The following is a 27,941-nucleotide window of genomic DNA, read 5'->3' on the forward strand; positions in this document are numbered from 1 at the left end:
GATTTACTCGAATTCTGAAATATTGAAGGAAGGTGATAGTAAAGGGTGACAAAACTTCAAAATTTGAAATTATTCTGTCGATTAGTTGAAGATTTATTCAACAGTAAAATTTTACTCATAAGATGAACATCACCCTGTATATCCCAAACGAAGGCACTCAGGCAATTGAAACCTCTTGATACGGGTCCTCCATGATGACCTCAATTCATGATATTCGTTTGTCGCATTCTTCCCGGGACACCCTGTATAATGTAAACTTTAATTTCAACAGATTCCAAAAAAAAATGGATTTGAAAATTATCTAGTATATCAATGAGTTTATGATATTCAATAGAAAAAAGTCAACGAAAATTTTCTCTTTATTTGTGTCCAGTTAAAGTTAATGTCAATTATAATCTAATTCGGTACCTTTATTATTTTTTTTTCTTGAATTGAATGAATCATTTTAATGATGCCTGAATTCTGTGAAGTGAAAAAACATAATTTCCGTATTAACAAGAGTTATAGAGTTTATAAATAAGGACAATTATGACAAGTGAGTTTCTTATTGTTTCCTAACGGAATGCTGAACATGAAGTATTTGAAGTGAATATATAGAATATTATTAAAATGAGAAATTTCAATATTTAGAAGCCTACCCAATTATTAGAATTGGAATTGCAGACCTCAAAGAAAAATGAGGACAGAAAGATCGCAAAAACGAACAGGTATAAAAAATCACTCAATGAGTCTATAGAATATAGGTATACCCTCATATTTATTCGGTTGAACTCAACTGACGGTCAACCGTCCCTAACCTACCCGAAATATTTTAACTTTTAAGTTTCTAGTTCCTTCAGTTGGAGAGTTATCTTGTTCATGGACGTACGGCAGCACAGACATGATTTTCAAAACGGATTCGTCATCAGTGAGTCGAACTTTATCATTTGAGACCCAAAATTCTGAAAATACAAACAGCGAAGTGAGCAGAATTTTCATTCTTTTCAGAAAACTACTAAAAGAGTGCCGATTAGCAAAATGAAAAAAACTAAAAAGCGGTAGAAAACTGATATAGAAAAGCTAACTTCGATGCTACTTCGAAATTATCTACAGAAGAAAGTAGTAGAATGAGACAAGAGACATAAAAAAGAAATTTCAGTCATCTAGAACACAAAAAGAACTTTGTGTGAAGGTGTTTCTCACTTTTATCAAAAAAATCCCTCTGACTTTCATACTGAATGTTTGAAGAAATCTCTTTCGATATTTTTGAGTTGAGATTCAACAATTAGCAACTTTGTTAGAAATTCACAGTCATAAAATAATCTGTTCTACTCACCTCGAGAAAATGCTAATAATATGTGTCAATAATTGAATTATTGTGACCATTGCCTTTCAGTTTACCATAGACTTTTCTATTCAACTGAGGATTCTTATAGTTAGTATATGCAATGGAAAATCAAGTGAATCAGGAAATACCGGAAATTTGCATATATTTTAGACTTTCAAAGATTGATATAAATTTACAATTATTACAAAATATTTGTCATATTGAAACAAATACATATATGAAAAAACAAATCCATATTTTTGAGAGCTCATTACATAAATAGAGTGCTATATCATTTCGTCTGACGTTTCGATAACATCTCTATCAGGGTGCCGTAATATTTTATTTCATTCTTTTCAAAAACAACAACAAATGAAATCATTATGTGCGGGGAGAGTGAATATTTGAACAAAATACATGAATATCGACACCGTATGAATGCTAGCACTTTTTCTTATTTATTGTTTCGAAATTAACTGTCGTCGACCTTAATTGTCAGTTGTATCCAGAAAAACCATCAAATTCCTCAGAAATTTATGAAAAAATCATTACGGGACTTCTCGTACCCAAAAAAATCTTCCCGAAATTATGGATAAAATGTAACGTGAATTCTTTCTGGGAATAATACTCGTACAATTTGTTTTATCATTTTGGTATTTTTTATAGGATTGCTAAAATATTTCTTAAAAGTACTAAATATCGTGAAAAGCCATTTTCCGAATCAGGGCTCCTAACTATATTGACAGGGTGTTCTGGTATTCTTTGGAAGATGTAAATTCGGTAACATGCACTAAAGCTACCCTAGAGGAGTCCAAAAAACCTATATAGCTACTTATGGTTGGTCTCAACTTCATGGCCAAGCCAAAGGTTGGTTTATGTATTCATCAATACGTTTAATTTCGTATAACTTTTGAACCATCCAGTACATTCGATTGACATTTGGAACATATGATTCATTCCATTAGGTCATTCGATTCTTTTGATCAAAAAATCAGGTCCATATTGGAAAAATATAATACTTTTCACAATCTAAAATTTGATACCCTCTATAGCAGAATTTTTTAATGTATTCAAAATATTCGAAATGAGGAGGCCAGTTTTCAATGGGGATCTGTAGATTTTAGTGAAAGTTAGTGAAATTTCAATGTAGAATACATTTTTCGCCGAAACTAACTGCTAAATTACTTACGAGATACTAAAATCCACTGAACATTACGGAAAATTGTCTGCTCTTTTCGAATAATTCAATTAAATTCTAATATTCTACTATACAGAGTGTTGAATCTCAGCATGTGAAAATCTCATATTTTTCTTCTGCGGACCTGAATTTTTTGATCGGTTTAAAAAAAATCAATATAAAGTACTGTGACATTAAAAAAAATAAAAAATTGAAAATGATGAATATATAAACCAGCCTGTACCTATGGACACCTACCTTTCATAAGTTTTTTGGACTCGTCTAGGGTAGGTTTAGCTCAAGTTACCCTATGTACATTCACCAATGAATCACTCAGTATATAAAGTAAGTAGCTCTGATACCTCTCTCATTAGGAATATGAGAGACAAGATTTTTATGGATTACCTACCATCCAATTGAGATAATATTTATTGCTATGATGATTTCGCGATGATATCACCACTATTTTTGCTTCTTTCTTCTCTTTGGCATGCTAATCAGGTGTTCCCAAAAGTTAACTCTGCTCTAGTGTTTTTATCAATGTGAACGTCTCAATTTCTCCGGACAACATTTTTATATAAATAAGTGATAAGTCTGAGAGTTATAAATATATTCGAAATTGGTGAATAACCTGTTGAAAAGTCTGGTTTCTTTTCATTAACAGTTGGAACTCCTCCTTGGAAAGTATGCCACCAAATACTTTTACGTAGATGACCACATGGTTGTCGATTTTACAGATCACACTGATCGTGGGATCATATTACCACAAATAACATCAACACCTGTACACACATATTCGATTAAGTAAATTAACCTGAATTCTTCTTTATGGTTGAGGTAAGGTTGATTTGAATAATGTCCGTTGCACCAAATGAAGATGGAAGGCTGTTAAACTGAATTAACATTTTTTTTGCAAATGAAATATTTGTGGTATAAAAATTAAGTACTATTTCATTCATATATTCAAGTGGTTTTTGAAATGGAAATATGGTCCAGCTCCATTTGATTTATAATAACCAATAATGGATGAAACATCTCAAAATATTCACAGTTTACGTTTAGCCATGTCAAAACGTTGAAAAAAACTTCTGTTTTACTTGTCAGTTCTTCCTCTATACCGTATGCTGTCCAGAACTTTCGTCGACATAAAATTTAATTACACAGGCCAACACACATTTTGGTGCCTGCGATTTTTTAACTGTTCCTGAGTAATTTTTGGATGCAGAATGTAAAAAAGTTCTCAGATTTTGTCTATCAGATCTAGTTCTTGAGATTTTTAAAAAAATTGTGTATATAATTTACGTTATAACTGTTATAATATATAATATTACTATTGACAGTTAAAAAAAACAAAGACACATGGATTTAAGTATTTATTGCAAAAACTTAATTTACATAATTACATTAGTCACTAATCACATAAAAATTTTCTTTTATACGATTTTCTAGAATGGAGTTTACTAGGGCAGTCTCGCTGAAGTCTCCAGCAGTAGTCCGCCATCATGTGGCTATCCCATCGTCCTTGATAACGTTTTTCCATAGTTTTAATATCCTGGTGAAATCTTTCCCCCTGTTCTTCACTACAATCACCTAAGTTTTCTGGAAAACGATCTAGGTGGCTGTGGAGGTAGTGAACTTTTATACTCATGTTACAGCCGAGAATATTAAAATTTGAAAGCATAGTTTCCACTAATTCTACGTAATTCTCTGCTTTATGATTGCCAAGAAAATTTTGTACTACTTGAACAAATGAACTCCAAGCGTTAGATTCAGTCTCGTTCATTGATGTGGTGAATTGTGGATCTTTAACAAGTTGCCTTATTTGAGGACCATCAAATATACCAGCTTTTAGTTTTTCCGTGCTAATGCCAGGAAATTTACGTGACAAATACCCAAAACAATTTTCATCTCGATTTAAGGCCTTCACAAATTGCTTCATTAGGCCTAGCTTGATATGCAAGGGCGGAAGTAAGATTTTTTCTCTTGAAACCAAAGGTTCGTTGATCACGTTTTGTATTCCTTGAATTATGACATCTCTTGAAGGCCAATTTTTGTTAACCCAGTGCTCATTTTTAGCTCTGCTGTCCCAAAGGCACAAAAAACAAGGATATTTTGTATAACCACTCTGCTGTCCAAGGAGGAAGTTAACCATTTTTAAATCAACACAAAATGACCACTGATGTTCTTCGTATTTAATTTTTCTCAAAACTAATGCTATTGTTTCATATTCTTCCTTCATGGTAGTAGAATGACCAATAGGAATTGAGCCATATTTGTTACCGTTATGTAAAAGAACACATTTTAAACTACGTTTTGAACTGTCAATAAAAAGGTGCCAATCATCTGGAGTTTATTCAGGCAAACCCATTTTTTCTAAGAGCCCTTTTATATTGTTACAGAATACCAAGTCATTTTCCTGAGTGAAAAAAGGCAGCAGATCCTTATCTCTTTTACGATAAAATGTAATATTAGTACCTCGACAAAGTAGATTTTTTTCTTTTAATCTTGATGCAAGTAATTCAGCGGATTCCTTTGAGAGATTCAGGTGTCTTATAAGATCGTGTATCTCAAAAACTAGAGCTGATAGAAAAAATCTGGTGGCATTTTTGGAATCAGCACATTAAAAACATCTAAAATCAGATGTTAGATTTCTGGCACCAAATTTTTTTTTTCATTTTGTTGGCCTGTGTTATTTTCGCTTGAGAATCTGATCAACGAATTTATTTTTATTTCAACTGAAGTGAGAAACTCATTTCTGAGAAAAGTTCACCTTACGATTACTGAAAACGATGGCCGTTTCTCTTATGTATAAAATTTAATGAGAGGATTTCAGTTTTATTGGTCCTACTTTTGCACCGCATGATACACAAAACCTACTGAGAATTGAAAAATTTCATGCTGATAGATAGCATCATGAGATTCATTAAAAATTCAAAAACAACATGAAAAAAATAGGAAAACACTGATGTAAAGTCAGGAGTAATTAAGTATAGTATATCCAAAGTCACTTGGAGAAAGCCAGAATATTCCGATCATACGAGGGTTGTCCCAATTTCCAGAAATTCATTTGGGACCAGTGAATTTATTGCGTAACAATACTTCAAAATAAACGCCGGTATTTAGCGAATCTCGAAATCGAATTAAAAAGGACATCTGGCCAATCGTTTTTATGAACTAGTTTAAGTGATTTACTATACTGTCATTTACATTTCGGAAGTTTGTGGTGATAAACCTTTCTCACATGAAATTATTATGGATGTCCATTCGAAACACTCTTATCAACATAATGCTGCATCCTGTGGTATGGCATGATTCACGGATTAGTAATTTCTTCACCCTATACCTACACACATCGTCAAAAGTCTTTTCTTCTCAAGAGTCAAGTCTTCTCTTTCTCAAGAAATAAACAATCTATGTTCTGGAAATGATATGAATATTTTTCTCTATTCCAACTGCAATATATTCGATAAAAATTTTCGTTTGTTACTATTTGCTTTATTCAGGATGAGACCAAGAAGGAAAAATGAGAAAAAAATCTGAATTTATCGATCATTTAGTTTTGTTTAATTACAGTCATTCCTGAATCCAAATTCAATAGTCCATATTACCACCTCTTCTTTCGATCAACTGCCCAATACCCCTAGGCCTCTCACAAATCAAGTCATCAAAACATTTTCAGGCATATCGTTTCATTCTTACTAAAGGGCTAAACTCAATTCCTGAAAAGTTGAAGGTGGTTTTTGGCGATTGGATATTGCTCTTCCTAAGTAATCCCATAAGTGCTCAATTGGATTCATGTCTGGTGAGTTCGCTGGTCAGTTCATTCTCTGTATATTGTTCTCTTGAAGAATGATTTAAACCCTTCGTGTGCCTTGTGGTGGGGCGATATCATCCTGATAAATGAAATTATCCCCAAAATCGTTACGCAGAGGAACAATGATTTTGTCAATGATGTTTTCTACGTAGTCATAGTTCGTTCAACGAAAATAAGATCCATATTGAAAGGCTACAACTTTCCGGGTGAAATTCAGTCGCTCTAGTCTGCCTTGACCACTCCAAACTCTTTCTCGTCTACTATCACTTTGTAAACAGTATCCTGACTTGTCCGAAAAAAGTACGTTGCGCCATTTTGGTAAAAGCTAATCTTGGTGCTATTCTGCATATTGCTGACGGGGAGCTCTATGTACTGGTACTGGTGATAACCGAGGCCCTCTTAAAGGTCTTATTGCCCTTAAATTTAAGGAATACAACCGTCTCCTTATGGTACTCGTTAAGAATACCCTTCTATAGGTCCTCAAAAATGACTTAAAAGGGCGGTTACAGATACCGTTTGATTCCTTCGAGTAAAATTTGCGATCTGATGGCCTTCCCTTGCAGACTCTGGGTCGACTAGACACCGGTCTCCAGGCAACGCTGCCGGTTTCTAGGAATAGGAATACTATGCGCCTTAGATGTCTAAAAACCTGATTAGATTCTGTTTTGCCAATTTTCAGAATATTAGTTAAGCTTCGTTGAGTCAACTGTAGGCAGCGCTATTAACAAATTATGACAGATTCTTGTTATTTTCAAATACACTGATCAACTTCTCTTCATTTGTATTGTTTTTCAAGTTATTTCGTGAATATCTGTACATTATATGTTCTCTAAGGAAAAAGTAAGATGTTTTGAGTTGATTATATCAAAGTCTTCCTCACTTCATCGGCTCTTGTTCACAAAATCGATTATTATCTGTAGACTGTTACAGGTGGAGTGAAAAAGCAATGTGGTATTTGTTATTGAATCTGTTTTTTTCTCTCGTTCAAACACATAAGGTGACAATAATTGAAGAAATTAGATTTTAGCTCGAGGTTATGTTGTCTCCCGACGCGAAGCGGAGGGAGACAAAAAACCGAGAGCTAAAATCTAATATTTTTCCCGTGTATAATACACTATTTTTTTCTGTGACAGGAAAAACGACAATTTAATAGTGAAAGAACATATTATTACAATATATTGAAGTCAGAATGTTATCGATATGAATTTTTAAACTAGTAAGCTGTAAATAGACCTGCGTTGCTAAGGGAAACTTCAAAGTTATCAAATATCTGTCAATTTAATTTTGTGATTTGTTTCAAAAATTGCGAACTCAGTAATAATTGTTTAGTAGTTATTTTGTTGGATAATATAAAGTTAAAAAATGTCCGAGTATTCTCTGACTCCACTGGAGTTGATAGAAGCGGAAAATTTACGAAACCGCGTATTCAAGATTTATGGAATGGAAAATGAAAAAGACATGCAGTTCTTTCTCGGAGACAGTGTTATTGGCTTATTTTTCGGAATTGGCACAACAACAAAAGCCATCAATAGTGTGGTCGTATTATTATTATTCCTTCATCTATATGTAGATAAATATATATCCGGAAAAAAAGTACTCACTTTTTTCCCGGGGAAAAAAGTAATTTCGTGAAAAGTCATATTTTGTTACCTGTCAACAGAAATAAAATGTCAAATTTTTTTCCCGTCACAGAAAAAAGTCTTTTTTTCTCTCCAACTTACCATTTTTTCGTTCTTTTCTCAAGTGAACCATATTATCAACTGAAAATACTGTGATATCTGACTAAATTTATAATCTTGGAGCGAATATTTCAGAAATAAATTTAGAACAAGTAAGTGATCCCTATCAATTGTTGAGCAGTGAATTTGAATTTATTCTAGTGAACGTTTTGTGAATATTTCATTGCAAATGTACCAAATAAAGATGACTTTTCACTGTTTTCTTCTTGAAATTTCTAGGAAATACAAATATTCTTAAGATGATCATTCCTTGCACTTTTCTTTGGACACGACATGCTTTAAATCATACAAGATATAATGTCTATATTATAGATATTATATACAACTAGCTCATTAAAATTCACTTACCTTTTTTTTTAATTAGGGGTTTGCATGAGGAAACATTCGAAAACCTATAGTGCTATCGTATTGACAATTTCCTGTCATAAGTGGATTTTATATTTTCTTGCGCCACAGTGATATTCTGCACATTTTTCTCATAACTGAAGTCCATGGAGTTTTCAAACGTTGCGTAATCTGGTGGTTCGACAAAGCTTCTTGATGTAGGGCTACTTACTTTTCTTGTCCGGTGCAACTGAGAAATTTGATGTCCCAGCATTTTCCACGGAATATTCTCAATAGATTCGCTGAAAACTGATTAACTTCAAATACACTTGTACCTTTTTTCCCGAACAAAAAACATTTTTTCTGGTTCATTGTTTTCATTTGAGGGATGAGATAGTGAAGATTCTGTACATAAAAATTTTCATGTTACATCCAACAAGTTGCGAGTTGGTAGGGGGGGGCAAGATTTTTGACGATATGTCTATTCGATGGACTCCAAGGGAGTAATTGACGCCCAAAAGTTCCTATCTTCAAATCAGTGTTTCCTTATTTTTTTGTTGTTGTTATTTTCTTTATTGTAAGAATTAAGGAATTTTATTGTGACAAAATTAGGAAATCACTCAGGTGCTTTCTATGCTTGTTGAAATTCAAATTTTTCTAAATTTTGTATGAACTTCTGAACCATTAGCGCACAACCGAGCTGTAGATTTCTGCTTGAACGTGTTTATGATTCAATTGCGTACAAATATTTTTATTTCCTAAATGTAAGTATATGGTAGATTCTTCAAACAGAAAATAAAAGTTCTAGATTAACACCCTTTCTAACAGTCTCTCGAAAATAAATACATTTTGTGATCTCACTTTTATCTTACATTTAAATTTATGGAGATCAAATTTTATTTTATTCAATCAATTTCTTCCCCAAATCCGCCCATACATCTTGCCATCAGTTACTATGAGTTTACTGACCTGTATTTGTGCTCTTCACGGTGACAAATCAAATCAAACGTGCCAACAAAGTGACATCCCTAGTTATAATTTATTACCTCAACATCTTAAAACTGCCATTAAATATCTTTAGAATGCCGCTTTATTACCAGCAGTACTTAGAAATTGTGGGTTTGGAACTATATGTATAGGGTGGGCAAATAAGCGAGGTAAGCGGCTATATCTTAGAATCCACTCATCGTGGAGACTTGCGGTAAAAAATGTTACCACTAAAGTGAACAAGAGAACACACTGGAAATTGTTTTGAAGTTCATACCTCTACCGCAAGGGGGCGTAATAGCTACCGTCGAGTAGAAAAATGAATTTTACTCGAAAATGTTTCATATGAAGTTGAAGAAAAAATATCATCACAGTAATCCTTGGAAAATTCTCTATCTTTTTAAATTGTCACTTTCGATTTTACGACATCAAATAAGGGTAGGTGAAAGGGAGAAATCTGACTAATTGAAACGCCTGTAACTTCAGTTTGGCTCAACATTTTTGAGCAAATTAGATCTCGTCTGAAAGATAATATCCTGTTGATTGAGGACAAAATATACTCATGATGAATTTGTTTTTGCTGCTTTCGATAGGGGGCGCTAAGTCAGAAGTTCATTGTTTTGTTCATTTTTCTCCGAAATTTCAAATGTAATGATAGGATTTTCTCAACAGAAACAGAAATTCCATCAAATTTTCATGAAAAAACCTGAAGGTCGCAAAGCGATAATTTCAGGCGCTCTGAAGTTATGACCGAAAGAAGATATTCTTCAACTGATGCAATGCGAAAAACCAAATTGTGTCTTTAGGTTCTGACAGAAACAGAAATCCCATCAAATTTGTATGAAAAAACCAAAAGGTCGCAAAGCGATAGCTTCAGGCGTTCTGGAGTTATGGCCGAAAGAAGACACAATTTAGTTTAGTTTAGTCAGATGAAAAATATCTTTTTTCGGCCATAACTCCAGAACGCCCGAAGCTATTGCTTTGCGACCTTTTGATTTTTTCATGCAAATTTGATGGAATTTCTATTTCTGTCTCAGAACCTAAAGACACAATTTGGTTTTTCGCAGTGCATCAGTTGAAGAATATCTTCTTTTGGCCAAAATTTCAGAACGCCTGAAATTATCGCTTTGCGACCTTCGGGTTTTTTCATGCAAATTTGATGGAATTTCTATTTCTGTTAAGAAAATCCTATCATTACATTCGAAATTTCGGAGTTACATGAACAAAACAATGAACTTCTGACTTAGCGCCCCCTATCGAAAGCAGCAAAAACAAATTTATCATGAGTATCATGAGTATCCTCAATCAACAAGATATTATCTTTCAGACGAGATCTAATTTGCTCAAAAATGTTGAGCCAAACTGAAGTTACAGGCGTTTCAATCAGTCAGATTTCTCCCTTTCACCTACCCTTATTTGATGTCGTAAAACCGAAAGTGACAATTTAAAAAGATAGAGAATTTTCCAAGGATTACTGTGATGATATTTTTTCTTCAACTTCATATGAAACATTTTCGAGTAAAATTCATTTTTCTACTCGACGGTAGCTATTACGCCCCCTTGCGGTAGAGGTATGAACTTCAAAACAATTTCCAGTGTGTTCTCTTGTTCAGTTTAGTGGTAAAATTTTTTACCGCAAGTCTCTACGATGAGTGGATCCTGAGATATAGCCGCTCACCTCGCTTATTTGCCCACCCTGTACATTATAATTGAAATCTAAGTTGTAATATGTGTGATTATTGAAGGTTTGAAAGCTAATCAATATACAGGAAGAAGAGATTCGACCAAATCAGCGTGAACAATTTTCAGTCAGAGCAATAGCGTACACAACTCTATACTTGCTGCAGGCCTATGGCCCCATAGAGATAGCACATGCATGAAAGTAGGACCCTTTTTATTTATTGAATTTATATATTGTAACGAAATACTTAACCAATACAAAATAAAAATCAAAAATACAAAACACAATTAGTCACCTGAAACATGACCTTATGAAACAAGAACAAAACAAAGAAATTATCGAGTTGGATAAATTCCGTATATTTTCACTAATGGAGATCTATTGCTCTTCAATGGAAAAGAAAAATACGAATGAGCACTAGGTTGAGAAGAATCTTAGAACCATCCAAGACGTACATATTACATCGACAATAAAATATTACTCTCTCAAACTGAAAAATGGTATTGCATATTATTAGCATATGATATGAGTGAAAGAACGGAAAATCGAGCAAATTTTTCAGGAGAAAATCTAAACCTAGGAAAGAATAGATATTCGCTTTAAGAGATTTCTTCGCTTTTATGTGGGTATCCATGTATAACTCGATGTATAATAATACAGATTCAACAAAGAATCAATACAAAAAATGACGCAATTTTAATGAAAGATATCAAAGGCTTCAAATAGTACGAATTTCATCCTCAACGTATTTTTCATTTCAGCAGGAAATAAAATCAAAAATGTATTTCTGATTTTTAAATTATAAGGTGCGAAACTAAGTTCCCACAAATGAATCATTCAAAGTATTGCCTATTGTTAGATACAACTTATTCTCATTTTTCTGATAGAGCTCGAATATGGAATATCTTCATGTGAGTGGAACTGCTGAAGAGCCAGACCATGTGCCATCGATCAGAACAAGTAATAATCTGACGGCTAAATCTCTGGAAAATACGCTGGATGGGAAGGATACTCATTTGAGCGTTTCCAGATAGGTCTTAAAGGGTTTAGCAATGTGATGCAGGGCATTATCATGCTGTACTGGGTGGGCAAATTTCGATGTTTTAGCACTACAACTTTTAAACCAGAGGAGATAGACAAAATCTGATACCCCCTTCTCGGTCTCTTTTTCTGAGAAACTAACAAGGATAGTATTCATTTTTGGTCACCTTCTTTTGTTTTCGAGTTATAAGCGAAAATTGGAAAAATGGCAATATCGAAAAACATTTATATCTCCGCTAATACTGATGACAGAGCTCTGAAATTAAAATATAATACAGGCATTTTTTTACGAAGAATCCAGTGTCGTGCTCATATTCTCAAAAGGGTTTTTAATTACGAAGCTATGACCCAAAGTTAAGTTTTTTCAAATGGGAACACTAGATTTCTGTGCCATTTTTTGAAAGCTTAATTTTTCCTGATGTCAAAAATATATAACATCGTATGATTCGTATTAGATATAAATGTTTTTCGATATCGCCATTTTTCCAATTTTCGCTTATAACTCGAAAACAAAAGAAGGTAGCTAAAAATGAATACTACCCTTGTTAGTTTCTCAGAAAAAGATACCGAGAATGGGGTATCAGATTTTGTCTATCTCATCTGGTTCAAAAGTTGTAGTGCTAAAACATCGAAACTTGCCCACCCTGTACAATCACTTTGTCGTACCTTTGCTCGTATTGTGGCCGTTTTTCGCGCAGTGCTCGGCTCAAATGCATCAATTGAGTTTGATACCGTTTCCTAGTGATGGTTTCACTCGGTTCCAATAGCTCACAATAAATAACACCGATCTGGACCCATCAAATACACAGCATACCTTTCGCATCGTGTATGTTCGGTCAAGGCGACGACGTAGAAACATGAACGGGTATCCCCAATACTATCATTTCTTCAGGTTGATGTAATAGATCCATTTTGATTTACCCGTCATGATGTGATGAAGAATTATTCTATTTTCGCCAGTGAAGCAGGTGATCACAGTCGAAAAAACGACGTTCACATCCTTTGGCTCCATTTCATAAAGAATCCAAGTTCCTTATTTTTGAATCTGCTAGTAGCAAATACTTATTTGACATCCCTAGTTTAAGTTTTAGTCAGAGCAAAAGAAGTTAGTTCGACCGTGGAGTAGTTTCCAAATTTAATGATTCAAGCTTTGATCAGATGAAACGTCATGTAACCTATAGGTTATTTGAGTTTGGAAAATTTCAATTATTTTTTTTTAAGTCTTCGATTTTTGTCATGTTTCATTTCCAATTTCCCATGTAAACGAATGATTAGATGCGTTGTTACTGAAAGTAACAACAAAAGCAGCCAGAGAAGCTATATAGGAATAACTAATTAATATTACAATGATGTTCTGAAAAAAACAAGTTCTATTGATTTTTTCGAATATTAAAGACCTATTGATATACCTTCAATAATCGAATATAGAATTCATGGGTACATAACAGGTTTGGAAGTGATGAATCTCACTTTAAATACAAAATTTCACCAACAAAAAAATATTCGCGAATAAAAGCGGTCAGAGAATTGAAGACAGCTGAAGAATTTAATAATAAACTTCATTAAATTCTAGTAATCTGGCCCAACCTTCGAAAATCTTGAATGAGAAAGTAGATACTTCCTACATCATCAAACCGCCCTATTTTTTGAATGACTCATGAATTTTTTAAGAACCAATTATGCATAAATGTTTTTCTTGATTGATATTTTTGGCAACATAAATTAATCTTGAATTTTATTAACTGCTTTCCGCAATTCATAACAAGATTATTGTTTAAGATTTCAAGAGAACCTATCTATATACTAGTTTCTCAAATGGGAAAAACAAGAATATGACTTGAATGTCTTTTAACATACCTAAATATGTTAAAGATGAATTCAGCTGTCATTTATAACGAAACATTCTGATAACTAATGATTTTGAGCACTCGTTGCCGGAACATATTTTCTCTAGCTCTGTGGTTATTCCGTTCATTCTTCCACATCTTATAGAACAAAATCGTGCGAGAATATATCAGAAACGCACAGTTTTCATGGTTATATTTTATTATTATATGTTGGTACTCCGAACTTTCCGCCACGGCTTTTTCTGTCAATTCATCAATTTGCCTTAAAGAAATCAGTTCTGCCAACCAACATTTTTCAATGCAAAAATCACTGAATGATATTAATGGAAATATTTCATTGATTTCAATAAAAATGCAATGAATTAGAGAAAATAATGTATAATACTCGTACAGAAGGCTCATTCTACCACTTGTTCATTCAAAATCTCGCCACTTCGTGGCTCGTTTTTGAATTTTGAACTCGTGGAAGAATATCAATGCCTTCTGCACTTGTATTATAAATAACTATCTCAATATTGCTAGGACAAGTTAATACATGAATAATCAAGAAGCAACGGCAATATAGGTAGGTAGTTGTCTTTCTTTGTTCTTGTTGAGAAATTATGTTCCTATATTTCCAGAGGTATCTTGTTCTGTTGTATGTTTATGATTATTTTACTCGCAAATATTTGTCTTATATCCAATGCCTTCGACAGTTCATAAATCTGTCGACTAGGGAATGCTAACATTTTTCCGTACATTATTTTCAAGATATATTCTGTATAATGTCCAATACTCTTTTGTGGCAATCTAATACTCCCCCCCCCCCTCCCAACCAATTATTCCATATGAAAGTTGGGACTGAAATAATGCGTCAAATAGTACTTGGAGATGATTTACAGATGGAACTTCTTTCCGGATGACTCTGAATCTATACGCAATACCTCTTAACTTTTTTTTTAAATTATTCATGTGTACATCCCATCTCAAATGTTGATCTATATGAATTCCTAGATATTTTGTGGCATTTGTATTTGAGATCTTTAGTTCATTGGTCACTTGAAGTATTCCTAAATCTGGAAGCCCGACTTTATTGGATGAGAAGTTCAAATATTTTGTATTTTGCTGACTTAAGGTGAGTTTATTGGCTTCAAACGATATAAAATAATATAAATATCAAATTCAAATTCAAACGATATAAAATATCTAATATAAAACGATATAATTATCATTTCACAATATGGTATAGTTCCGGCATCTTTTATTGAAAAGCTCAACTACGCATATTCAAAGACAGGCTGGGGATTCCCCCAATGGAAGCCGCTATCCTCAGTTTTAAGGTTAAGTGCCGCAGTATGTAAGGCATATTTGTTTTGACAAGTTCGAATTCCAGTTCATAGTTTTTAATTGACGAAAATTCTGTATTCTGTATTCTTTGTTCACCCATTAACTTAGTAGAAAACAATCGTAAGTACGGGAGACTGGGGAGGGTTGATACAAGGGGAGGTTTGATATACGTTCAAATTTCCCGCCTCGGTTCTTCAAAGAAGGCGTAATCGTGTGCATTTCCTTTATGAGTGTGGAAATAGCTTAAAATGTGTTTTCTATATATTCGATATGAGAATTTGCATAAAAAACGTAAGGCTTTATCTCTTTATCAACTAAAACTAACGAAACTTTAACTTTATTCTTGATGCACATTTCATTGAGAACATATACTCCAGCAGTACAGAGATTCATTCGAATACCATAATATGTTCACGTCTTATATTTTCAAAATTTTCTTCTAGGGAGGTTTCACACAGTAAATCTCACCTCAAAAGGAAAGTTTTAAACAGAAATGCAAAAACAAAAAAAAGTGTGTTTGATGATTTGCATCCTGAGGACGAAAATGAAAAAAATCCTTTTTCTGATGAACGCCGAAAATAATGAATTGCAGTAGATGCAAGCTGGATCATCATCTTCATCAGAAAATGGAGTACTATTCCGCCTGTGCATGTGTCAGTAGTAAAAAAAAATGTTACTTGCGAATTAATTAGGAATTAGGTAGTGTTATGATAAAAAAGTATTAATTTCTTATTACTGCTTGTACCTTTTATTTCTTATTGTATCAATCCTTCCTTTTAGTGTATCAAGCCTCCCATGTATAGGGAGGTTTGAAAAAAAAAAGTACTTAAATTTCACTCCGACATAAATGGATTGGTAAATAATAAACACAAATTTCTTATCAACAATTCTGTGAAAAATGTATCAACCCTGACCAGTCTCCCCTACTGATTTATTCAATATCACAATTTTTTTCAATCGTTATTATAACAAGCATATTTTTGAGAAAATCGTGGCCGATAACTCTGGGGTAATGGAAGCCGGCCACAATTTCGCCATCAGCGAAATCATGTTAACTTCATTGGATAACGAAAAAGTCAAGTAGAAATGCAGGCTGTTACATTTGAAGAAATCGAGAAAAAACAATTTGAAATTCTTCATATTTGGACATTGATAACAGACACCCTGTATAAGAGAGGTTGATCAGTTAGAAACGATGACTAGGCAAATTTTTAATTTAAAAGAAATTCTGATCAAGTTCATGTTTCTATTGCTTCTGGAATTCGGTAAATGGCTTTTACCGAACTGTACTATTTCGTCGAAATTTTGCAGTTTTTTCTGAATAAGATCCGTACCGTTAGAAAAATATCCCTAATAATTTGCATCATGATAGAGGTATTGAAGGGAATTGAAAATATGCAAAAATATAAGGGGTGTTCCATTTGAAAAATCACTCATTTGTTGAATAATTTTATTTGGGAACACCCTGTATATCAGGAATAAATTTCCTGAGATGCAGCATTGGAAGAACAGAGGTAATCAGTACCGTATCTAGGGCGTGGCAAAGATGGCACTTGCCACGGGCGCAAGGTCTGCAGGGGCGCCGAAAAATATCAAGAGAAAAAAATATTGGAGCACCAGACATAATAATTCGAAAGATCACAACTCGGTTTTCATGTATACGCCTCGCAACCAGCAATGCCGAGGAATCTGAAAACCAAGGACGGAGATCTTTCTTTTTCCTTGGGGGGGGGGTTCTCCAAAAAAAACATTTTTTTTACAACAACGTTTACTCATATCTGTAATGTGAGGAAAGGAGGTTTGATAACGAAGTTGGAACTTAATTACTCAAAATATTTTTTTTTATTACCAATTCGATTGTTCTCACCTTACACTGGGTTTTCCTATAACAGAGTTACGAAGTTAAAAAGCTTTGTTTGTATAGTCATACTTTTTAGTGACGCTTATATTTATTAGTTTATCGAATCTTTATTAATCTTCGCTACAGAATTTGTTGATGAGTACCATAAGTTATAATTAATTTATTCATCACAGATTACTAACTAGATTTTTATAATGATTTGGATTTTCCTGAGGATTACCAGAGAGCTGTTTGATTTTTTTTTTCGAAATCGATAGCAGATACGACAAAACTACAACAAACCAAAAAGTGTTGTACTAGACCAGAGTTTCTTTTCACATTTTTCTATAGAACCAGAGCTTCACCAAAAAATAGTTCTGGTGGAAAGAAGCAGGTACCCTTCCAGAAAAAATACCACCCTATAGATTTGCATACAAAATAAGCACATCACAAGATGAAAACTTTAAATCGGAAGATCTATGATAATTTAAGTTAAATATTGTGAAGGGAAGGTGCTATGAGAAAAAAAACTTTAACACCGGTATCTCAAAACCAAAGCGTTTGCAGATTCATGTTATAGGACTTTTTTCTCAAAATGATCCGAGAAATCTGTCATTTTCATTTGTACACATTAGGAACACCGTTTAGATATAATCAATTCAGAACTGATATCTGCACAATTAAATTGCAATTTGAATGAATCACAATAAATTGTATAACAGGGCCAGACAATTTTTCGATGCGAATTACTCAGTTCAGTACTTTGATAACTACTGTATTGAAATTTTGTGACGAGAATGAAACAAAAAACCGAAAATAACGAGTACGTGCATACCGATTACGAATGTAAAAAACGAGCGACACCGACAAAGCGGATAGATAAAGAAAAATAATAAACCTCGGACATAGATGTGATCGTAGAGCAGTAAAAGTTCTCATCTTGAAAGCGATAACAAACTCATTAACGGTAAAAGGGTCCGATTTTGTACTCCGTGTCGATTTCAGAGGAAAGTGAAATGATTATTGGTTCTTTTATAGAAAAATTTTCGTTTTTCGTTTTTGCGAGAATTCTGAAATTTTATATTTTGGAAATATTGGGGGGGGAGTAATTACCACCCATTTCTACGCCCTTGCTGGAAACATTGAAAATATTGCTAGCCTTCCCTAGAATTTGTGTATAAGCATAAAATAATCACAAAATATATGACGTATGAACAAAAAAATACTATAAGTAAATATAATCGATGAAAAAAAATCTTCGAAAATGGGGGGCGCTGTCTAAGATAATGCCACAGGCGCAATAGTACCTAGATACGGCCCTGGAGGTAATGCTTTTCAACTAAATTCCTAAAACGTCCGGTTTGGCGTCAATGGAAGCCTAACGCACTAATGCAGGACCCTGTATGTTGCTGTATACTCCAGGATCACAATAGCAGAATGATCTTGAGAGGAGTTGTATCATCTTTGGTGCCTTAGCACAAATATTCTGTGTGTGTTGGGACCAACTCAAGTCGCTGGAGACGGTGACGCCAAGATCGTTCTGCGAGGAAGTCTGTTTCAGTTGGTGGTCAGCTATAACATAGCGAGTACGGGGGTTCTTCTTGCCAATGTGGAGAACGACACATTTGTCGAGGTTCAAAGGTAGCAGCCAGTCTTCACACCATCTGAGTAGAATATTCAAATCTTCCTGTAATATTTTATGGCCTGTGGCAGGAGCAAAGAGCTTGATGTCATCCGCAAACATCGAGCATAGAACCCTCAAGAAAGTAGCAAATCAGATGTATAAAGAAGGAACAACAGTGGCCCCAAAACAGACCCCTGAGGTACCCCACTAGTTAAATGTCTAGTATTGGAGACAGATTCAGAAACCCTCACAAAGAACTTCCTCTCACCCCGAAACTTCCTAACTTCCCAATAAGCCGCCTTAACGGCACTCTGTCGAATGTCCTCGAGAAGTCCAGGTAAATAACATCAACAGGGACTCCCGCATCATTACTCCTGGTCCAGTTATCCAGGCACTCCAGGAGGTTGGTAATGACTGATCTACCGGGCAGAAACCCATGCTGGCAGTTTAGAATTAAATTATTGACGAGAGAGAATTCCATCGTTTGATTCGCAATTATTCTCTCCATAGTCTTGCATGCGAGCGACTTCAAACTGATTGGTCGGTAGTTCTGTGGAGAAAATTTATCACCCTTTTCAAATATAGGTGTGACTGACGCCGACATCCAGGAAGATGGTAGGGTGCCAGACCGGAAAGATTTCTCAAAAATAAATTTTAGCGGTTTTGATAATGAGGCTGCAGAAGACCTCAAAATTTGTGTTGTCAGGTCATCAGGGCCCCTTGCTGAAGATGTGTCCAGACTTTCAAGGTGTCTCTGAATAGTCTCCCGGCCGAATCAAAAATCACACAGGGATTGACCTAAATAGGGTGAATTTATGTCTGGTATAGGACCATCAGGCTCAACGGAGAAAGAAGCGAAAAAACATCTGCCAAAACTTCAGAGGTCTCCTGGAGGCTCCTGCACAGCGAACCAGAAGCATTCCTCACCAGTGGTGTTGAAACTTGAGAGTTGAGGAATGATCGCATTTACTTGAAGAATTTCTTTCGGTCACTGCTCATTCCAATCTTGGTCTCGTTTCCTGAATGGTTTCAGTTTGTCCAAGTTCATGAAGTTGTTTGAATGATGTGTATCAATTTTTGTTGAGTATGATTCTCAAAAATTTGTTTTGTAGTCTTTGAAGTTTTTTGTAATTAGTATCTGTAATTTCTCTCCAAATTAGATTTGCATACAAGAATGCTGGCCTAACTCATTGTTTAAAAATCCGAAGGTTGGATTTCCGGCTGAGTTTGCTGTGTTTACTGATCAATGAGAAAATTTTGTTAAGAATTGTGCAACATATTTGTGAAATGTTAACTAAATGCTCAGTGAAAGATAATTTTTTTTATCTAGGGTGACCCCTAGATATTTAACCGAATGTGGATTACCTCGCCGTTGAATTTTACCTTGCAGCTGATTGGTGGAGTTTTGCGTTAATTTTTTATTTTTTTTTATACGCATCTCTCGGGAAAAGACTGAGCTTATAACGCCCTTTCAAGCGCCCCGAGATGAATTTAGAAGAAATCGGTTTGTGCGTGTCTTAAACTGCTGTAAGTTGTAAGTTAAGTGTGTTAATGTTGTTTTTTTGGTGTTATTTTAATTTTCCACTTGTTATTATATCTTTCTAGTTCATTTACATGAGCTTGAATATATTTGTTGACATAATTTGGGTCTGATGATTCCGAATGTATAGCCCTGTCATCTGCGAAAATTTTTATTTTGTCTGGAGCGTTTTGGGAATGTCATTAATGTAATAGTTGAATAGAGTTGCAGATAACAATCCTCCCTGTGGAACTCCTGAAGAAATTGAGTATTTGGTTGAGAGAATTTTTTCTACTCTTACTTTGTATGTTCGACCCTGTAGGTAGGAGTGGATAATTTTGATTAGATGTGGAGGGAGTTTGGTCATAAGGAGCTTGTAAATGAGACCATTATGCCACACGGTGTCAAAAGCTTTTTCGAAGTCTAAATTGAGCATAGCAGAGTGATCTTTTTATAATTGGAATTTTTTGTTATTAAGTCTGTGATAGTTGCTAGTTGTAGAACCGAGCTATGGAATATTCTAAATCCATATTGTTCGTCTATTATTTCGTTAGAATCATTTTCGTGGTCTTTAATGTTATTCGAAATAATTTTTTCAAAAGCTTTTGACATTGTTGGCAATAAGCTTATGGGGCGGTATCTATATCTATATATTTTTATTATCCGACTAATGAAGTTTTTTTGCGAATCTTGTCAATTGCCTCCTTTTCTTCAATTATTATTCAGTGACCTAGTTGAAATATTAAGAAAAGACAAGAAAATATTTCTTGATCTATTATTAACTAGCGGCTTCACAAAAAAATGATTTGATGAAAAAATACACAATGAGCAAATAAATTTCTGAATAATGAATTCGAAGATGATTAATTATTAAAATTGGTTATAACTTTTCTTATGACAATTGAGTGTTGCCCTAGGCCTGACAAAGTAATATGTCAGGAAGATGGGGGGTTTTCACCTAACATGGAACAAAGATATTAAAAAAACTTGAACAAAGTATACATGTTTTATTGAAAATGAAACAAAATATTTCAGAAAATATGGAAAAAGAATTAAATTTTTAAAAAATGGATTTAATTGAATTCATATCCAATTAGAAAACATTGTATATATCAGAAGTAAATTGATATGGTTATATCTATAAAAGCTTTTGGAACGAATATTCCTAAAATGGATTAAAATATATTACTATAATTGAATTTTCATTACATCACTAATATCAGGCGAACATACTGTATAAATCAAGCCTCTTTCAGGTGAACCCATTTCGAAAGCTTGAATATTATGCATTGTTAATTATACAATAATTATGTAACTTCATACATAATTCAATGTAAGTATAATGGTAAATGATCATTAATAGATGGAAAGATGAATTGAAAATTGAATAAAAGCAACAAATAGTAAATTTATTGTGTGAAAGAAATATTTGAGTGTTTCATTCAACCAGCTATATAATCTATCTGATATTTATTGCTTCCATTATTTTCAAATTGAGAGAGCATTAAATGTTACAGAAAAATATTTTCAATATAAACTACATCATATCACTTTGTCCTATCGTAATTTTATTAATCTCTGATTAAATATGTGGCAGGGAGGTAGTTGACATATTGTCAATTTCATTATTGTTTTGACCTTACTTATTATTATTAAGTTCTGTTAGACAAAAAGAAATTAAAGACTAGAAACTAATCAACTAGAAAGTTGAACTTATCAAAAAGGATAGAATATTCTTTAAGTTTACATAATAATTATCACATATTTTGATCAAAATACTAAAATGTAATAAAATACTGCTAGATCTTTCACTATAATGAATTTCATCAAACAAGATTCATATTATTATTATTGACTATATTCAAGTTATAAGTAGAATTATATTAAAAATGAGTTCTATCAAATACTAACTGTTTTTAACAACAAAAGGTTTTTTCTTGATCTTCAATTTTTACAATGCCTTTTTATCCAGTTAAGTAGTTATTGAACATGATTTTGTGCCTAGACATGATTTATAACTAATATTTTCAGTCATATAAAATCAGGCAAGCATCAGATATGCTATAAATAGTAGAATCTATGGATGTAACGCAAAATTTTTGATTAAGGATACACTATTCAATTATTTGATAATTTATCACTATTTGCGATATAACTTTAATGAAAACTGTTCTACTTTCAATCAATATTCTAGTTTTTTAAAGGAATGTTCATTAAAATAATTTGTACTTTCACCATATTGTACATAACTAAATTATTTAGAGTTAATAGTGCATATTAATTATCAAACTGTTTTTGCATGTTTCACTAATGTGAATGATTTCTTTTATGTTTATCGAAAATGAATACTTTTCATTTCAAAGACAAATGATTTAGAAAATAGAAATAGAAAATAACTACCTGAAAATATAACAATATAAAATTTACAAGGAATAACTTTCTCAGTCTCAAAGTTTTTCAACAAATTTAAATAATTCTTCTTCGTTTACTAGGTGTTGGACTCAATTTTCCGTTCAAAGAATTGTCTTCAAGTTTCAAGCTTCCTCTTAATGGTCGCTTAGGAAGTTTTGGGGTTTCTTCAATCCTACTTCTTGCACCACTTGAATTTCTTTTTCTTGTTGAAGATTTTGTTCTGTCAGTATCTTTTTTCAATTCTTTAGTGCTTCTATTAGTATCTCGGTTTGGTGTATTTTTAAAATTAGGAGTGGTAACTTGACTATATAATTTTGGCATTCCACGATCTTCTTTGGTTGTCATCAGTTCACCAAAATCATCCTCTGGTAAGGCAAATTCTCTTATACTATTAGGAAAAGGAATGGATTCGTGTTTGTCTAAAGCCTCTAAATTATACATAGTACGTAAGTGTTCCCATATTCCTTCAGGATTTACATCTTTATTTATGTTGTTACCCAATTGTTCACATATTAATGCCATTTGAAAATGTTTGTTTATGCCTGGAAAAGTAGACAAATGTAAATAATAAAAATTGAGGTTAGATTGTTTTTACTAACCGACTGGTTTATGTCCCACCATTGCATCAAGGAGTTGGCCCTCGTTAAATATATTCCATTCGATATTATCCATTCTGATAGAGTTTCACATATTATCACACGAGCAAAATTTTGTTTTCGAAATGAAAACAAACACTACTGAGTTCCTAACCTATTTCATGAAGTTTATGCACCGGGCCGGGCACAGAGAACAAAGTAAATTTGGTGTCTGTGATCTATGGTTTGTTCTCTTTAACTTGGCCTCTGCTGATTTTGAAATTATCGCCGAATATATTCAAAGTTATTAAACACAATACTCTATACATTTTATTTTGTGTACGTTATTTCAATCTAAATTTATTATCTGTCTTCATAACCATAGAAATATATTATATATATAAATCGGGTTCAAAACGTCTTTCGACATTGTCCGATTTATATATTATAATTATATATATTATATTTCTATGTTCATAACTGACGAAATTTTGATGATTCATAACTTATACAATATGAATCAATAGAAATGTAATTCTAACGATGATTTTGAATAGAAATTTATTGTTTGAATGAACTGGACGACAACTTAAATCTCTTCATTCATTTCTTCAGGAACATATACATCAAGATAACTTAGCGTCTCCTGGATTATATCTTATATTCTATGTTCTCTAATTTTTAAAAAATAACAGTTTAGTTTTATATAAGACCTACCGACATATTAATAATAGACATAATTACATTGCATTATAACAATAAATAAAGATTATTGTATTGCTCGTTAATGTTTATATTCATATTGGAAATTTAAAAATTCGAAATAGTTATTTATAATAAAAGTGCAGAAGGCATTGATATTCTTCCACGAGTTCAAAATTCAAAAACGAGCCACGAAGTGGCGAGTTTTGGAATGAACGAGTGGAAGAATGAGCCTTCTGTACGAGTATTATACATTATTTTCTCTAATTCATTGCATTTTCATTTAAATTAATGAAATATTTCCATAAATATTATTTAGTGATTTTTGCATTGAAAAATGTTGGTTGGCAGAACTGATTTCTTTAAGGCAAATTGATGAATTGACAGATAAAGCCGTAGCGGAAAGTTCGGACATAGACAACATAGAATAATAAAATATAACCATGAAAACTGTGCGTTTCTGATATATTCTCGCACGATTTTGTTCTATAAGATGTGGAAGAAGGAACGGAATAACCACAGAATTAGAGAAAAGCACTTACTTGGCATTAAGAGCCTTTTGGCGTTCGTCGTTCCTGCGCCAACTGCATAGAAATACAGAAATGTTTCTAGATATACTTGAGATGTTATTCACTCGATATCATTGTTGTCGGTTAGTTTACTTTGATATGGTGTTCTGATGATGAGATCCTACTGAAATTCGGCATGAGGTAGCATTTTACGTATACCAACTTAATTTCGAGCTAGTTCGATATATTGATGAAAGAAATAAGACACTTGATCATACGTTTCACAATTTTAATAAGAATATATAATTTCTTGTTGACTCAACACTCAACACTCGTGTGTTCAGATACAGGATGTTGAAATAAAAAAAAAATCGTTTTGTACGAATATTTCCGGTACTTTTTATCGTACAGAAAACAGCAAAAGTGGTACATTTTAGAGGGCAAGTTAATGAAAACTTTTTTTCATATTTTGGACGCTCATATATTATGAAACACCTTATATACTATTTCCGTACTAGTGCGGGAGAATGAATATTTGTCAAATTCATGAATAATATTCTTTAACATGAGATGTTTCAATCTTCTTACTCATATCTTTAGCTGAATATTTCCACAATATGCACTTTCATACCTGTAAAACTGATTATTAATGCAATTCCCATTCAAAAATTATTGAATATTCGAAGAGAAATTGACATCCTTCAAAAATCATGATCGGCATACAAGGATCTGTTTATGTTTATGTCATAGTCATGGTCTCAACTCCGCATCGGGCGGGTAATGGCGATCTTGTCCGAGAATGTTCAATTTTTCGCTCTAGATAGGAAAATAACACCATAATTATCTAAGTAGATAGACGTCATTAAAATTTTATTTTTTAATTATCGAAAGAAATTTTTGTATAAACACGTCGTGAATGAATATCATCGTGAAACTGAGTCGAAGCAAAATTGGATGAACAAATCTTACTGATCACGGGAGTCATAAACATAAATATTACATACTTCCTATAATGCTCCTAATAATATTATAATTTTGTTTGCGCAAAGTGTACGTTTGTATTTGTATATGTATTAGATATTAATTATTATTTCGTTTGAGGTTTGAATTTTCCGTGTTTTCATTTGAGCGCGATATCGATGGAAATAATGTTGATATCAGCTGTGAAACTTGTTATGAAATCCTCTCTTCAAGAGATAATTATACACATGTTTTCTCAGTTTTCAACAGTTAGGTTGCTTTCACACGGTGAGCCGTACGGCTCTCGCTCATGAGCGAGAGGCAGACCCAACAGATCGAAATCCAAAGACTACAACGGTGCTTTGACACGATGAGCCATAAGCCATCACGTCTCATGGGCGAGAGCTTCTTTCACACGGTGAGACGTATGGCTCTCGCTTATGAGCGAAGGTTCGAAATGCAAAGAGTACAACGGCGCTTTCACACAATGAGGCATGAGATGTCACGGCTCATGAGCGAGAGCCGTCACGTCTCATGCATCTCGACCAGTGGTGGGATTCTGTAACGGCAAGCGAAAACGTGACGAAACGACAGTTTTGCTCGGTTCGGTATTCTGTAAAGGGATTCGGCAATAGTCGTGTTTGCCGAAGCAAAGAACGACCTCATGACGATAACGAAACATTTTAGGGTTCGTTGTCATTACGAAAAGTCCGACGACGTTTTTGATTGGTTTACTTTCACCACGTGACCAAGTCTTAAGTGTCATATTATGACACTTGAATGATTTCGATTTCGAGGTTATAATTTTGAATGTTTTGCTTCACAATATCATAATTCTTAATATTAAGGATTAGACACAAAGTTGTCAAATTATTTGATTTATATTTCAAAGTTATTGTTCAGTGGAAACATAAACATGTATATATTTGAAATATTGCCACCAAGTCTACTGACAATTACTTTGAAGTTACTTACAAAAATAGAAATACATTTCATATAACAGCTAAGTAAATATTAACCAGTATTTTCATGTAGTCAGAATATTTAGAAATATTCGTCAGTTACTAAGGGATTTGTATTATATGCATTAATTGATTCGATGGAATTTTTCCAGGGGAATAGTCATTATAATTGATGTTTAACTGATAATAATAGTATATTATAAACGTAGGGACTGAGGTGGCAAAAAGTTTGTAGCCTGAGCATAGCGTTACCATTTTAGTCCTTGAAATTAGGGATAAAAACTTCTAATTTAATTCCTGGAGTGCATGAAAAATAAAACAATATTCTCAAAAATATAATAAATAACGTCATCCACAATTACATTTTGTTTTTCAATGAAAATATCGAGAAATAATAGAACTACGAATTTGAATTCCCTCTCGTGATAGTGGGATCCATTTAGTATATGTTCACATTGAGGTTCTTCTTCATGTAATCCTATCCCTCCTAAGATGCACATGTTGTGTAATATGCAACATGCATATATAATCCCAACGGTATTTTGTGGGGTATACCGAAGCCCTCTCTCAGCAAGCAGGCAACGAAATCGTGCTTTCAAAACACCATTTGTCCTGAAGCATGGGCCAGATTGAAACGAGCTTCTGGTGAATTGGAGGCAGCACCTTGTACAGGAGTCATCAGCCATGGTTCCAAAGGATAACCAGAATCTCCTAATAACCAGCTATTCCTTTCTCCTCTTTGGTATTGATTCTCCATATGAGTCTTGATTTACGATTGGCGCCATATAAAAAAGTCATGACAACTTCCAGGAAATCGAGCATTGGCATTCAATATTAAAAGATCAGAATTGCAAATCAACTGCACATTAATTGAGTGATATCCTTTTCTGTTCAAAAAGGAATGCTCTTCTTCTGATGGCTTCAAGATTTTTATGTGTGTACAGTCGATTGCTCCAATTATTCCTGGTATTCCATATTTTTCAAAAAATTTCCCTTTATTTTGGTTCTTCTCAGAATCATTAGGGAATTTAATTCTTCCTTGGAATACATGGTTAATCAATTTAGTCACTTCACTAACACAACGACTGACCATGGGTTGACTTACTGCTAGCAAATATTCTTGTCCAGTAATTTCCACTGGCAAAAAATCTCAGAGTTATCAATATTCGCTGTTCAAATGGCGTTCTCGTGTTCCTCCAATAATTATCCATAAATGGTTTCAATTCATCGAATAGAACGTGAACTAAATGTTTCGACAAACGGAAAACGTCTATGAATCTCTCATCCGTTAAGTTAAATGGATCACTTCTATCTCGAAGAAATCTATTCTCCTCTCTTGTAAGAGTTAGACGAACTCTTCTTGAGATTTCCTCGTCGATGATCAGAATCATTGAAAACATGATGAATATTTCTTTATACCTATACACACTATTAGTTGACTCCCCGAACTTATTTTATAGTATGGGTAGGTTTTGTAACTGGAATAAGAATGAAGGTTTTAAATTATAATGCATTGAACGAGGTTCCATTTCGAATTTCTTCCAGTGCTCAAATAAGACTTTTTGTAATACTCAATATTTGCATTCAGGTGCTGTA

At 33.5% G+C, this 27,941-nt stretch overlaps 1 protein-coding gene across 1 annotated transcript; it reads right to left on the minus strand.

Annotated features, from left to right (window-relative positions):
* Positions 1-21,725: 21,725 nt before the first annotated feature.
* LOC123670591 (MRG/MORF4L-binding protein-like) lies at positions 21,726-23,418 on the minus strand. Its single transcript, XM_045604096.1, has 2 exons — positions 23,237-23,418; positions 21,726-23,179 (listed from the first exon to the last, which is right to left on the minus strand). The coding sequence occupies exons 1-2, from the start codon at positions 23,307-23,309 to the stop codon at positions 22,692-22,694; spliced, it is 561 nt and encodes a 186-aa protein (XP_045460052.1). The 5' UTR covers positions 23,310-23,418; the 3' UTR covers positions 21,726-22,691.
* Positions 23,419-27,941: the final 4,523 nt, after the last annotated feature.

The sequence above is a fragment of the Harmonia axyridis genome, chromosome 1, assembly GCF_914767665.1.
Source record: "Harmonia axyridis chromosome 1, icHarAxyr1.1, whole genome shotgun sequence".
Classification (NCBI taxonomy): domain Eukaryota; kingdom Metazoa; phylum Arthropoda; class Insecta; order Coleoptera; family Coccinellidae; genus Harmonia; species Harmonia axyridis.